The sequence below is a fragment of the Fusarium poae genome, chromosome 3 (assembly GCF_019609905.1).
Source record: "Fusarium poae strain DAOMC 252244 chromosome 3, whole genome shotgun sequence".
NCBI lineage: Eukaryota > Fungi > Ascomycota > Sordariomycetes > Hypocreales > Nectriaceae > Fusarium > Fusarium poae.
Genome location: NC_058401.1, coordinates 2,624,115 through 2,639,273, shown reverse-complemented (window position 1 = coordinate 2,639,273; position 15,159 = coordinate 2,624,115). Strand labels below are relative to the sequence as shown.

The window sequence follows — 15,159 nt, the reverse complement described above, 5'->3', positions numbered from 1 at the left end:
AAGTGTGAAAACGTCTCCCATGCAAAGTCCCCCTTATGATATCTGGTACGCCAAACAAACCCGCCCAAAATGATCCCCCAATCCTCGGAGTAGGGTTGCTTGTAAGTCCGGTTTGGAGCCCTCTTTTTCAAATGCCTCGTCAAATTAAAGACGTTCCCATTATCACTGGCGCCCAGGTCAAGCATCTCCGCACTTTCAAAAAACCCCATGTTACCAAATGCTACCACACCAACTCATCCGGGCCGTCTCCCGATCCTGCGCTGTGGTGTCGTGCCGCTTCCCGCCACTTATAATGGTTGGCAGCGTAACATACGCCGCAAATCATGGCCACTCGGGACCACCATAATCTGTCAGAATAGCTGATGGTGTTGTAATACTACCCATCCCGGTTCGTTCTCGATCCGCTTTCCAAAACTAGATGCTTGGGACTCGCAGCCGCATAAATGTTTCGAAGATTTGCAAGGCTTCATTGCTTAGAGGAACCCAGACTCGGCCAAAACCCTGTAATTAAGAAACATCAAGTAAGCATAGATCTTTCCATATTTGGTCAAGAAAAAAAGGGAGAAAGAACGCGAGCTGCTAATGGGAACTGGCAATCCTGATGCGGTAACTATCGTATAATAGCGACTCAAAAGAAAGAGGACACCGCTCCATACGATGCGGGTGTATTCCGCAATGCAACATACCTCACAATCTTTTCATCCTCGCGCTCACGAGGCTCGACTTGCAAGCTCTTGTCATACATCTCGTGTACATCACCAGCAGCCTGCATGTTGTTCAAGATGTAGTCTTGCAACTCAGGTACGGGCTGCAACGAGTACCCCACGTTCTGATACTGCTGAATGTCTCGAATGACCTCAGCGGTCTTAGCACGTTTGGCAAAATTAATGAGGTTAGTTTTCTTAATGATGGACGGAATACCGTCTTCGATAAATGTCAAGTCGGTCAAGTAGACACCTTTACCATGTGAGTATTGCCATTCATAGCCTAATTCTCGGAAAGGGGCACATACCGAAAAAGGGAATACAAGGTGGGTTAGCGGCATGAAGAGCTTCGCGGTACTCGCCGAAATTCTTGGTGCTCGCCATCACTCTCCGCATTGATTCTAATGTAGCATGTGTACGCTGAGGCACCTGATCCCATGTCCGCTTGAGACGAGCGATGGGTGCAGTACCCAATGCGGATATAATCGACGTTAGTGTTGAGAAGTTGTTCAGAACACGACAACGCTATGCTGGAGTTAGTAACCTTGTGATAGGAAAATATTATGACTGCGATTGACTCACGTCGGCAACGGAAACAAAGTGCTTGATCACAACCACTCGCTTCTTGACTTCCATCTGTGCCAAAATCATTTCGGCGACCCAGTTTGTCATTTGGTTAGAATGAAGGATAAGTGCTTTGACGTTGGGGGCCAAGTCAGGCTCGCCCTCAGGAATCTTCTTTTGCCAGGTCTTGTTCAGACACTCTGTCGCCTTGACCTTGCCATACAATCGAGACTCGACAATCGTGAGCTGGCGTGCGAATTCAATAACGTCAATATCCAAGAATTTCAGCTTCTTCATGTTCTTGGGCATGATCGGGGTTGGTGTGTTCTGATTCACCGTTTGAATCATTCTGCGAGCACCAGCATCCTTACCGCTCAGCCTTTGGTCAAGGACTGCCATTAAAGGTGCTGAACCAGGCGTCTCTGTCGATTTGACCGTATCTTTGGCGAAGCTGTAAACATCTCGAACAAGCTGTTTTGACTCGTCATTATGATCCTCCATCCAGAAGTTATCAAACCAGTTCTTCAGGATGTTGACAACACGGAACCGAATAAGTTTCTGTTTTCGGTCCCTCCAAATCTCATAATCGATCGGGTTGAGACCCTCCGGTGGTTGAATGTTGAATCGCTTGATAAGCATTTCGAAGAGTTCTCGCGCCGTTGTAAAAGATCGGTAAGTAAGGAGGAATGTGTTGTTGAAATTTGAATCGAGCTTGTCGTGGCGAGTTAGTTGCTCGACAAGAGCGAGCAGGGATCCTCCCTTTACAGTAGGTGGCGAGGTCTTGCTATCCCAAGATACCTCATGTTCGTAATCCAGGAGTAGGAATTCCGGTGTGTCTTCCGTCACTTGGACCTGTGGAGACGGGTCTTCACCAAAGATCTTCTTCACCTTGGAATAATCACCTCTGCGCATATTGCCGGGTGCAGGCTCGCCTTCGGTGAATGATTGTGATGTGATAAGAGGCGGACGCACTGGAGCTGTCCTCGATTCTGTACGCTGGTGTGGACGATCGTAGGGCATTGTTTCGCCTCTTTGGAGAGTGCTTCGAACAAAAGAATTCTCTCGTGGCCGAGGCTCGATCTGGTGTGATTGCATGTTAATTTGAACTTGCTCGGACAATAGTTGAAGAGAGAAGCCAATATGGGAGGAATTGGTTTCCAATGCCCGGGCACATTGTCGCACATATTCCAGACGATTCTCCAATGCCTCACCACGAACTTCGGACCATTCATCGGCTAGAGGTCCAGCGACAGCTTGGCATCCAAGGATGAGATCAGATATGTTGTCGTAAAGACTCTGCTTGTGAGTACCGAGGTCAGATAACTGAGGTGTTTGGAAGCTGTTGCCTAAAGAAGATAGATCAATGGACTCAATCATGGCAATCCATTGTCTGAATGTATCAAGAACCCTACCACCAGCAAAGCAAACGTTATTGCCGATGACTTCGTGTCTGTAAGGCGTGATAATCTTGTCCATCACAACTAGGCTCTTGTCAAGTTCCCGGATGCTGGATACGAGGATACGCTTCTGCTCGTCCAATCGCTCGAGCATTTTGTTGTCCAGGATTGCGGTCGGTTCCACAACACCCTCCTCGTCTTCAAGAAAATTGGCTGTGATTTCATCTCGAGGACCTAGGCCGTTGTTTTGCCAACTGCCACCTGTATTACTGCCAATAACAAAACCAGGGAAGAGTCGAGGGATCTCTTCGCCGCGCTGTTGTCGAGCCACTTCCACGTAGCTGTACACACCCATAAGAACACCATCAGCCTCTTGCAGACACTTTTGGATAGACTCGGCGTTGGGCCAATCCGCAGCCGCTATATGGGAGGAAATGACGAGTTTGGAGAACTTGGACATCATGTCTCGGAAGTGGGGATACAGAGCTTTGTTTGTTGAGATGATAGAGGGTTGGCCCGAATGGTTGTCAGTAGTCCCCGAGCCAGCGGCGAGCAGCAATCGCAAGTGATCTGATATGTCTTCAGCTTTCGCTACATATTCTGAACGGTTGTTGTTCATGATAGCTTCGCGATAGCGGTCAATAGCACGCCGCATATTAGAGACAAGCAGGGTCCAGCTAAGGGAAGGCGTAGAGCCGTCATCGAAGAACGATCGAGGAACAGTGGCTGTAGTGGGAAGGTTGTAAGTAGTGCTGGTAAAAGAGGTTGCTGATGCTATATTGGGGACTTGTCCCGCAGAGAGAAGGCCATTCGACGAAGCGCCATTTCGAACACGGCCAACAGGCGATGCGCCGTTGATCGAATCCATTGATGTCGATGGCGACAGAGCACCAAAAGAAGAACGATGACGGTTCTGAAAAGTGTTAGCAATTTTAATTGTACCGCAGTAGCCTTCGTCATCTTTTTAGATACCTTTGAACGACGTGAGGTCAGTCTCGACGAGTCACCTTCAGCCTCAGATGCAGATGTCAAAGATTCGTCGTCCTCGTCTTGGGTCAGACCACGAGCCATCATCTCAGGAGGTGGCCTGGTTTTGTCGGGGATATTAACATTCATTCGATCTCGTGGGCCAGTCTCGTTGGTGGACACAGGAGACTCCAAAGGGAGTTCCATGCTACGGTCTCCTGTCATCATATTGTAATAGAACAAGCGCCCATCGGGGGTTGCTTGCGGAATCCAGAAATCGGCCCTTGAACTATCCCCCCCATCAGTCCCCTCGAGCGGCAAAGCGATGGGGCCATCTAGTTCAGAGTCGTCGTCTTGATCGTATTGATCGTCGTAAATCTCAGGGTCCTCAACATCGTCCTCGACGACATCGAATGCACCATTGTGGGCACTGTCGGGTATATCGTCGGGGCTCGTTATAATCTGGCAGTAGTTGCTTGGAAACCAGCCTCGAACGCCGTTAATGACACCATCCCACCAGCCACTCTCGAGCTGGGTGATGACTTGGATAACATCGCCTTCGTGGAAACTGAGACTGGTGCGATCGTCGGCCTCGTAATCGTAGAGGGCGCGGACGTACATGGCGCCCATGGGGGCGGTACCGACGATGCCGTTCATGAGGCCCCAGGCGGGATCAGCCCGAGTAGTTGAGTGTTGTTGTTCGGAAGCTTGAACGGGGGTAGACGTGATGCGCACGGAAACGGACTTTGAGTCGCCGGAGGGGTCGTGGATAGTGCGCGAAGAGTGGATACTTGGCGGCACGGCGGCGGTCTGTATCTTGAGCATATTGCGGCTGCAAAGCTCACCTCAGGGCATGGTCAAAAACGGCGGACCCTATTGCTGATCAAGAGGAAGCCGATTTTGAAGATTTCAGTTGGAGATATGGAAGAAACGGCGCAGCAGCAGCATGCCACTAGAATTACAAGGAGTCGCGAGTCGCGGGAAGTTGCAGGCCTTGCTGTGGGAGGCAGAACACGGAGTAGAGTAGAGAGGGCCAAGAATCCAGGGGGGGTTGCTTAGATGGGTGAGCGCGCTGGGACCAGGCTCGATGCGAGTGGACGGCGAGGGGCTGACAGGAGAAGGAGTGAGGGCAAGGAGGAGAGCGGCGACAGGCGGTTTGACTGAAACGATGCTAAGTTAGAATGGACATACAAAGCAGAGCAGAGAGGCCAATTTGGGCAAAGGATAAAGCGCTGTGTTTGTGAAAAGACGGTATAGAAAGAAGACAGACAACCTGCCAGAAAAAGAGGTCACAGCGGGCAACTAACTGCCCGGTAGAGAGGTAACGTTTAAGTGGCAGTAGGCGACCTATCTACTACATGTAGCCCGGCGCAAATAGCTCTGTACCTTGGTATTAATGGATCGATGTTCCATCAACAACTTCTATCAGATAATTTCCAACTAGTGGGGTTTTATTCATCTAAATGTTCAAAGAGGAAAAGGACTGGTCGTTTGGACCGTACTGGTTGGCTTAGTAGCTGGCTGATTGATCGATTGATTGAGTGTTGATGTAGGATGAACAGGCTAATCAGTTAGAGCCTGATGAGGGGTCCTATTGTACTTCCTCCTTGATATGCATCCAATTCATTCATTCATTTACCACGTTAGTAGTATATGTCCTGGGGAAATTGATACATAGCAGGTCTATTATCACTCTGCTAGTTCCGTAGGTAGCTGGCAAATTTTGTCCATTCGTTCGACACATTATTGACATTGACATCTTCTGGCATTGACAGGTACGTACATACTGTCGTTTCTCCACTGTAAAAATCACGTCGTAGTGAAACCGTCTATGTCCCATTCGTCAACCCTTTTAGGTAACTGGTTGGGTTTCCGATTCTGCTACATGCGAAAGGAGAAACGGGGCCGACACAACATAATAACCGTGTCAATTCTGCCAGCGGCTATCATACTACCTGCCCATCCTTGCGTTGTAGTGACTAGATGGGTTGGTGGGCAATTAACTTAGGGTACAATCCGGACCAATATACACAGAACACAGCTCGAGATGAATGTTATATTGCATTGCCTTCCATAGATAACGAAGAGAGTGATGTCCGGAATCACTACTACCTGCCTCCTTCAACACTTGACTGCCCCTGGCTGGACAAGAGCAAGGCGAAGCACGCTATTACTTCAATTATTATCGCTTCTCGACCTAGTCTATTCCTTTTCTGTGACAATACTGTTACTCTTCCAGTACATGAATCGTCGCCTGCTTCAATCCAAAAGATCGAACGTTCTCTGTTAAGTTCTGACCAGGATGCGTAGCAGAATACTCATGGACATAAAGGAGTACACAGGACGCAATTCTTCTTGGCGCTCAAAGCCTCACCCGCACGGGGCGAAGACGATCGATGAAACCTCGCGAGTGACCGATTCTGGTTCTATTCTCGTCTGTTCTGATCCCTCTAGACCAATGGTTTGAAAGGTGACGGATTAACAGTACTGATGGGCAGGCAAGTAGTATGTCATGCAGGCTGTAGGTGATGGCTACGCAAACGAGAGCCGTTGTCCATTTATCTACACATGTAGGTGGTGACTACAAGTGACGACGATGTTTGTCCTGTATCAATTATGAACCACCAACATAGGTCATTGCTATGAAACGGGCCATTCTTTTCATTTTCAACCTTTCATTCATCAAAGGAGAATCATGAAATGAGTCAGCGGAAGAGCAATCAAGTCGTGTTTCCAAATTGGTGCCAACATGTACTTAACTCGCACTGGTCAACGACAGTGTGCCTTCTGCTTAAGCTTCAGGTAAGACGAGACGATAGCCCCTTGTCTAATCTCATCCTCATCTCCCAGTTCTCTAGTTTACAGCCAGTCTACGCACCCACCACTGACAACGAGACTGGCGTATAAGCACGACCATTATTTCTAACCGAGCGCACCAGACGTTACTCGCAGACATGTTCAGTTCTTCCGTAACACAGAAATGAATTTAGCAGTCGCAAAGATGTTGTGCATGTATAGCGGAGTTAGCACTGTCAGCTAAAGTACATACTTATACCTGTGGGTTGCATTCCACTGGCTTCAAATCAATGAAAGGGGAATCAAGGCCACCACGAGAAATCATAGGAGGTCAGGGAGGTCAAAAAGAGAACAGAACCTACCTACTTCGTACTGCAACAACAACAGCAGAAGAGCAGTAAACATGCTCCACTTCCTATCGCCTTGACACCACGTGGAGCCTAACCCAAACCATTGCACCCTTTACTCCGGGAGACTGCCGCGGACCCGCAACCCATTATATATTATTATCTGCTAGAGGTGGATTTGTGTCTAAGTATGTAGTCCAGATGTACTCTGTACATTGATGTATCTGTTTATACAGTGCTCAGATTATGCACTGTGATTTTTGCGAAGAAATTATGCACCACCATTTAAGGTTCCAGATGTTGCACAAGCTACAATCGCGAGAGGAAGCTGCATGCCGTTGTAAGCATTGCCTGTTGCGTCCCGAACCGTCCCGCGTCAGTCGTTAACTGAACCAGACCGATACACAAAAGGCAAATCTTATATGTACGTACGACATTCTACATATTAGTCGGGACGATTCAGATTCAGCTCAGCGTTTGTGGAAACAAATGCTTGGTCAAGTGCAAGCAAAACGGCAGCCCCTCCCCTCTTCTGGAAGCAATAGACTCCCCCTCCATCCTTTTCAGCAATTAACTTGAATTAATGCTGGATCCCTTTCGGGCGCCAGTACCGTCCGACCGTTGCGGGGTACAACAGTGTTGCAGGACAAATAGGTTGCAGATCCGAGGGGGCCGGCAAGCTGAGAGGGGCTTTATTAGCGTCTCTTTCGAGTTTCCAATCTTTCCATAGCGAGATGAACCCTTCTAGCTCACGACTCGTCTCCCTGCTGGAGCTGACAGTCGTTTTCATTCCTCTGGCGACGAGCTTTGACGCGTTGTGGATACGCGAATGAATCATCCAGAGGCTACCGAGTACTAAAAGGAGATACCAAGAACGAGCCTGATTTCTGGATCGCAACTATTTGATGTGGGTGTGTCTTGAAGTCTGATAGCTTCTGGATCGTAACTATACCTGACTGAGTTTGTCGACTGAAATGTAAATGCGATGCTTTCCCCTCATCGTTAGTGATCGCTCATTCTCCTGTCGATCTCGTGGGCCAGATTCATTCTTCATCTCATGACAGGTTCGATGACGAATTTATACATATAGAGTACATACTGTTTGCCTCTTTTTGTGGAACATTGGCATCCTATCTCATGCCTATCTCCTTGCATTTGGTTCGACATATAAAAATTATTACCTTCCTTCACACATTAATTTTTGTCACTGTCGTCGCAGAATAAGCGCATACCAGACAATATGCTATCACCACGGCATGACCGATAATCATTCAGAGTCCACTGCGCTTTGGCATTCTGATGAAGTGAATGATAGGCCATAGGGGCACGCAGCTATCTTAGTACCTACAGATAAAACAATTTCTAAAGCAACGCGTGGATATGCAACAGAATGGAGTTGGGAGACCGAGACCTTGGGCGGTCTGGGTTTTTACTTGAACAAGTGTTTTATCGAAAATGATAGATGTCTGATGATATAAAAAGGTCCATGAAATTAAACATCTAATCATGGTGAGATTAGACTGTTCCAGAGTTGCAATTCAAGCAGCGAGCCGTGTCGATGGTCGTTTGAACACTATACACGATGGCAGAACAGGCGTGCAAGCACGTACAGTGCATGTAAATGAGATCCAACCAGCCTGATGCAGGGGTTTTTCGACGCGAGGTGAACAGGAAGTCTCATCAGCTTCCCCGTGTATAGTCCGTCTCCCACTAGGACTTTGCACGCTTGACCAGGGGAGCCTCACATCAAGTGGGGCGCGGAATGCAAGGCGCGCCCGCGACGACGGTCATCCTAGGCCCTGCGCCGGTGCACTGGGAACGGGATCTGTCTTTGACAGGCCGCTGTACTATGACGCTACGCCTATCTGCGCTCGTGGGATGTCCATAGGTATTAAAGACGGTGATGGTACGCACTGAGCAAGAGACATCTATATATGGCAATGCAATGCTCGCAGCTGGACAAGACACCAAGTCAGATAATAGAGGAAACGGTCAGGCCTTGCTGGTTATTTTGAGGAGTTGGTGATGATGGAGCTTTCAGGGCTTCCCCGCCTAATCGCTTCAGTCCAGCCCCAGATGATTTCATGATCTCGCGATCACGCTCTAAAGATCTGACTGACTTGGACTACTTGTTCAAGGCCTGGCGGCTAGGAAAGCTGCTTGCCTACCTGTCCGCCTTTGGGCCTCTCTGTTTCTGTGTTGTCGTTGGCCGCCAGCGATAATGCGTGTCTCGTGCTTCGTTGCTTTTTCCTTGTTGTTTGGATGATACCGCTGCCAGTCTGCGTTCTTGTTAGATACCTCCATCTACCCCTGCTCCTTTTGGGCTTCCATTTTCCGACCTCCGTCCCCTGTGGCCTGTTTGCTTTTGACATGGACCCCCCAGCTCTCATCGTTCCTGTGGATAACGGACAGTCGACTACTGCACTCGGACCGCCAGTCTTCGAGGCGGACAGGATGGATTACGGAGTGAGTGGATATACATTCCCTGTACTTTCAGCAAGGTCTCTCGACACCGACATTGACTCCGACATTTCGTGCTCGTCACCGACTCTATCACCGTCAAATATACGATATGTCGCTCTTGACCGACGGTTTCCAAAACGGAATCGTGTCTCTGGCTGTCTCTGCGTTAGGGCCATGTAAAAAAAGGACAATTGCTTCCTTAGTATCGTAGGCGGCCCCCCATCAAGTACATGTCACCGTGTTCATGTGGAGGCATCCCCTCAGGACTTACATAATTGACTGTAGCCGATAGAGCAAAGAGGCCAAGGTTTGCACCGATGCAGGAACCCAAAAAAAAAGACGGTACCAAGAGGCACGTTTATGCTTATGCTTATGCAAGTATCCTTTTGCCTCTGTCCAAGTGACAGTGTACGTAGACGATCTGATGTCCGGTACGTGCTCCGTACCTCAGCTAAGATTGCTCCGTGCCAATTATTGTAACTCATTAGATTGCGTGCCGGCCGTAGTGTCTCAGCCAACATCCATCAGCCAGCGCTGCTTTTAATTGACGGACGGCGTTGGCTACTGCTAGGTTCTCCTGACAGAATTTTCACTTTTGGGCTTGTTCGGCGCTCGTTCGCCTCGCTCAGAAGCTGAGGTGCTTGCTTCTTCCAGTGCTCGTCCGTAAATGGTTAGAAGCACAACGGATGGCTTGAGGTACCCTCGTCGTCGCCCCTCCACCGAATTGGGCCCCGCTATTGTATCAGCAAGTGGACCAGGTAGGTGCTCACCTGGTCTACGGACATGCTCGATACGGACTGCTTAGAGGGGAGGCCTGGACTCACAGGGGTGTGACGGGGGGCTTACCAGCCTAGTATTGCTGGCTACACACTGAAAGTCGCTGCCGGGCTGCATATTCCTGCATTCGCTCTCTGTTCATTCAGACTTTCTAGCGATCGTGTCCACGCCAATACGTAGTACATTACCCGCCAAGGAAGGTCAATGTCCATGCCATCTATGCAACCGTGGACCTCGGGCTATGTCCTGTACAAGTTGTCTAACGCTACTAGGTTATTAGTACTATGTAGTCCATGCTTTTGTGCTATGCTGGGTTGCTGTGTTGTATGTACCTATGCTGCACTGCACCTGCGCTGGCACAATTTGTCCTGGCTACTGGCCGTCCAGCCCAACCCAGCCTCAGCCAGTGACTTCTCAGCCACCCCTCTCTATCCCTCCCTCGCTCCTTCCATCTCTCCCTCGTCTGTTCCCTCTTCTTGGTTTTCCATGGATCGTTCCCCTCCTTCCTACTTTCCCTCCCCACCCAGAAAATAAGTGCCCCCCCAACTCCCGGGTCACTCTCCCCTCCGGATTTCTCCCCCCTCCCTCCCGTCCGCCCCTCTAAGTCTTCTACGTCTTGCTCCCCTCGCTTTTATTCCCCTTCTTCCTACATTCCCCTCCATCACCACCAGCTCGACTCATCCCGCAACACTTTCGTCTCATCAACCAACCGGTACAAACTTTCGAAGAGGCCGTTTAGAGCCCTTAACCCTATTTAACACAAGCATCTCAGCCTTTCCATGACAATCGATCAATCATATCCAATGACCATCATCACGTTCAAGATCACCACTTTCACCCTTTAAACCCCACGGGAGTCGGCGCAAGCGAAGAGCTAGCAATCGAGAGAAGGAGCGAGAGTAACAACATTCTACGAATCAGACGATATTCAACCATCGTGCTGTCAGGCCTAGCCTAATTGCCCGATTACCGATCGCAAGATTGCCGTCGTCCTCTGTCGCCATCCACGCCTAGGAAACGCGACCCGACTACGTCAAGATGCCCGGTGCAAACGTAGCAGTCCTCCCGCCCCCCGCGGCCTCGACAGCCTCTTCGCGAAAGGCCTCACTAGCACCCGAACGCAAATACAAGTGCCAGTTCTGTAACAGGGCCTTTAGCAGGAGCGAACATCGAAGTCGCCATGAACGATCACGTACGTGCATCGCCCCTTCCCAACGGCTAACAGTCAACCCGCCCACAAACCCCCTCTCTGCCAGTTTGGTGGCAAGCTAACGTCTCAAACAGACACCAAAGAGCGACCTTTTAAATGTATGAAGTGCAGAAGCACTTTTGTCCGTCGCGATCTTCTTCTCAGACATGATCGTACAGTCCACGCCAAGGATGGCGGTGTCCCACTTCACAGCGATGGCAAACGCCGGGCTGGCCCCAAGACCCGCGCTGTCGGCGCGCCTTCGAAATCGTCTATCGCCATCGATACCTCGACTCTGGAGCAAATGGAATCCGGTGCCGATGCCATGTTCGACGTGGAAGCTGCTGCCATGCTTGTAGCCGATCTACACCACAAAGCCACGGCTGCGATGCGCGAAGACCACTCATACGAAGACACTTCGATGACATATTCACCTCATAACGCTTCCGCCATGGAATCTACGGTGACATACCCATCTGGTGCTATTGCACTACCTCAGGTTCAGTGGGACGGTTTCATGTCTCAATCAGTCGCTGAGCCCAAGGCACACTCCATAACCTCAAGCGCGTCCGGTTCATTCGAGTCACAGCCTTCCTTCACCAGCGGAACTACAATGCAGCCTCAGTCCAACAACCAACTGCCCCCTATCAATGGCCAAAACTGTAATGGTCTGGTTCCTGCTTTACAGTCGATGATCAATTCGTTACCAAACTCTGCCGCCGCGCCGCCATCCCCTTGGGTTTCAGAGTCCTCCAAAGCTGGTTACAAGGCTCCAGAGGTGTTGGGCGACGATGAGCGCAACGCCATCTTGGACAACATTCGTAATGCAGACAGCGAGCATGCCATTCCCGAAGGCTTCCGTCTTCCTGGCCTTGGATCTTTAAATCGATACCTTTCAACATACTTCGGGCTATTCCACCACCATCTGCCTTTCCTACACCCGGCCTCATTCCACCCCACCAAAGTGTCACCCCAATTGTTGCTAGCAGTCCTTAGTATTGGTGCCCTCTATGCTTTTGATCAAGAACAAGCATACATGCTCCACATCGGCTCCAAGGTCCTGGTTAACCAATTCCTTCAAAGTAAGGAGAACTTCAGCTCTCGCAAGTGTCCTTTGTGGACGATGCAGAGTAACCTGCTGAACATGATCTTTGCCAGCTGGAGTGGTGATCCCAAAGGCCTTGAATGGACGTGCTCGATCAAGAGTCTGCTCGCCAACATGGTCGCCGGTAACAGGTATGAGCTTAAGCTCCGCCAGGAAGCTCGCACAGGCGCAAAGCCAACCCGCGCTGAATGGGTCGAGGATGAAGGCTGTCGCCGCACATACTATGCAGTCTACATCTTTTTTGGTCTGTTGACCCTTACCTATAATCACACGCCTGCCATCAGTTTCAGCGAATTTGAAGATCTACAGCTCCCTTCTACGGAAACACTCTGGAACCTACAAGTTGCAGACGAGGCGACGTGGCAAGAGCACCTTACAGCTTCCACAACTGTGACCTTTATGGAGGCTCACGACAATCTTTTCCAGGGCGAAACCCTTCGGTACAGCACATTTGGTACTCGTGTAATGATCAATGCTTTGTTCCTCGAGGTCTGGTATCATAAGCGAAGTCCTGAAGCATTGCAAGACGTGGTTACAGAGTACAAGCTGCGGCTGGCTCTAGAGACATGGGAGAAGTCTGTTGACATGTGCGAGACTGAAGCATTCCCAGTTCCTATCAGTGCCCCTCACAAGGGCCACCCCTTGATCTTTAACGCCAAAGCCATGTACCGCAACGCCCGTGCCCGCCTGGAAGTTGACCTCAAGGCAGTACAAGAGGCTTTGCGCTACCATGAACCCTACGAGGTTGCGGCCGCGATGACGCACGCCCGTGATCGCGTAAAGCGTTCAAGTGAGATGGTAAAGGTTATTGATGAATGCTACAATTGCCTCGAAACCGTTGTCTCCCAGGGAGTGAGGTGGATCGCCCGTGTCTCGCCCACCAACTGGAGCGTGGAGCACGCGCTCTGTGGAATGGATCTAATGATTATTCTTTCTTTGTGGCTCTATCGTCTGGAACACGACGAGGAGCCTGCTACTCAGGAGGAATTGGCAATGTACAACAAAGTTCGTCAGCTTCTGGTCAAGGAAATTGATGAGAACTACATGTCCCAGCTGAGTGCGGTTGTCGCACGACTCTGGGGCTCAATTCTGGACGAAGTTGTTGTTTGGGGGTATGTATTCTCTATTCGATGATCTAGGTGCAACATGGCTAACCGTTTGATAGCATGACACGACTCATGGGCGACTCTTTCAAACTACACTCTCAGGCTCTTGTCGGCTATGTCGATGATCCTGAAGCTTCCTCTAATGTTTCCACCCCCTCGATGATCTCGCAGGGGGCCGATGAGGACAGCGTGTACTAAAATTAATTGGTGATGACTGAAATGACTTTTCCTATTATTTTTGCCATTAGGCTGGTTTGGGCTTTTTCTTGTCTGCTAGGCATATACCTTTTCTGGCTTTCCACGTCACGTTTAGTTTTGTTTGTGGGTTAATTCGTTGCTATTTCACACGGTCGATCCCGGCGCGAAAGGCTCAGGAGGGAGTTGGACTTGTCTATCTCCTTTGCATTTATATCTCCTTATGGTTCTCATTTCACTATCTCCTTGGCGATACCCGAGACAGGGCGGGTAATCGCAATGTCCAGTTTTGTTTCGTTTTTGCTATTAATCATTTCGAGTTTTGCTTGTTGATGGGTACATGGTTTTTCCTTCTGCTTTGCGCCTCTCTTTTTTGCATGTTACGAAGGTCAAACGGCATTATTAGGGGTCAAGGAAGGGGATCGGGAATCGGTTTTCGCATTGGGCTTGCGCCCCGGGCAGAGGAAACTGGACCAGCTGTGCAATGGCAGCACAGGTTAATGACTGCGATAGCTTGTCTAGGGGGCTTTTGTCGTCTTTTACTTCCTCTGTTCTGTATGCCGGGGCACCTTTATCGCCTCTTTTTTTAATATTCTTTTGGGGAATTTCTTCCATCCACATGCAGTTTTGAATATTTGGTTTGGGTCTGCATTATTCTGCGCCCTCTTCGATTCTTGGTTTCATTTATTACTTATTTCTCATTATTGTCCTGCCTGTTCAGTTTGGCTTTCAGATACCTTGTTCGATATACAGATTGTTTGTTTTGCGGCCATTGGACGGCATTAGCATGATCTGGCAACTTTGGGTATCCTCTGGGCCCTGTTCCACAGCATGCCGTTGAGAGGAGGCTGGCCCATACTCGTGTATAGATGAATAGTGTTTGCTTGAATAATCAGCACCTGTCAAATGCCATTGGCTTTCGTTCGTCCGCATGCCTGTGATGTGATATATAATGCCGCTGCCAACAAGTACTGTGGCTGAAATTCGACCCATCTTTGACACCAATGGCTAACTGCGAAATAAACAGGTCTTTCGTTATAAAAACCCCAATGCTATCAAGTGTTTGCCGTTGGTCTTTTTTTCAACGAGGCCTACAAATTTATAGTACAACTAGCTATCTCAACGTTCCATATGTGCTGAAACTGCGATGTTCTTGTTTTACAATACAAGGTAGGTATCTAACACGCCTTGCAGTTTCCATGTCCATCCACGTTGTGTTGCCTCGCACCTTACTCTTATTCTGAATAAACAGCAGGCATTCCGAATAAGGGGTAGTGAGATTTATAAACATGGGAAGTCTCAGGGGAACTACAGTTACCCATGCATACATACCTCCTACCTACTAAGGTAGGTACCTTAGTACAGGTAGGTTGGTGGGTGTCTACTACCTACACATCGAGACATGAGAAGGCAAGTATTGATTGCTTGCCAGCACTTTGCCTGTCATGTCTTTTTTTTTTTCATTTACATTTACGCCTCGGATTCGATAACACAAGAGACACTATCCTCATAATTCACTGAACTTGGCAGCATCAAATTCCCTCTGCCAT

At 49.3% G+C, this 15,159-nt stretch overlaps 2 protein-coding genes across 2 annotated transcripts; one reads left to right on the top strand and one right to left on the bottom strand.

Moving 5' to 3' along the window:
• Window positions 1–473: 473 nt before the first annotated feature.
• FPOAC1_008275 (uncharacterized protein) lies at window positions 474–4,456 on the bottom strand (the record flags this gene model as incomplete). The annotated part of the gene is made up of 5 exons (XM_044852720.1): window positions 474–501; window positions 687–957; window positions 1,013–1,229; window positions 1,287–3,578; window positions 3,638–4,456. 5 exons carry the CDS (start codon window positions 4,454–4,456, stop codon window positions 474–476), a joined length of 3,627 nt encoding a protein of 1,208 aa, XP_044705390.1.
• A 6,596-nt stretch (window positions 4,457–11,052) lies between these two features.
• FPOAC1_008274 (uncharacterized protein) lies at window positions 11,053–13,612 on the top strand (the record flags this gene model as incomplete). The annotated part of the gene is made up of 3 exons (XM_044852719.1): window positions 11,053–11,206; window positions 11,299–13,420; window positions 13,474–13,612. The coding sequence occupies 3 exons, from the start codon at window positions 11,053–11,055 to the stop codon at window positions 13,610–13,612; spliced, it is 2,415 nt and encodes an 804-aa protein (XP_044705389.1).
• Window positions 13,613–15,159: the final 1,547 nt, after the last annotated feature.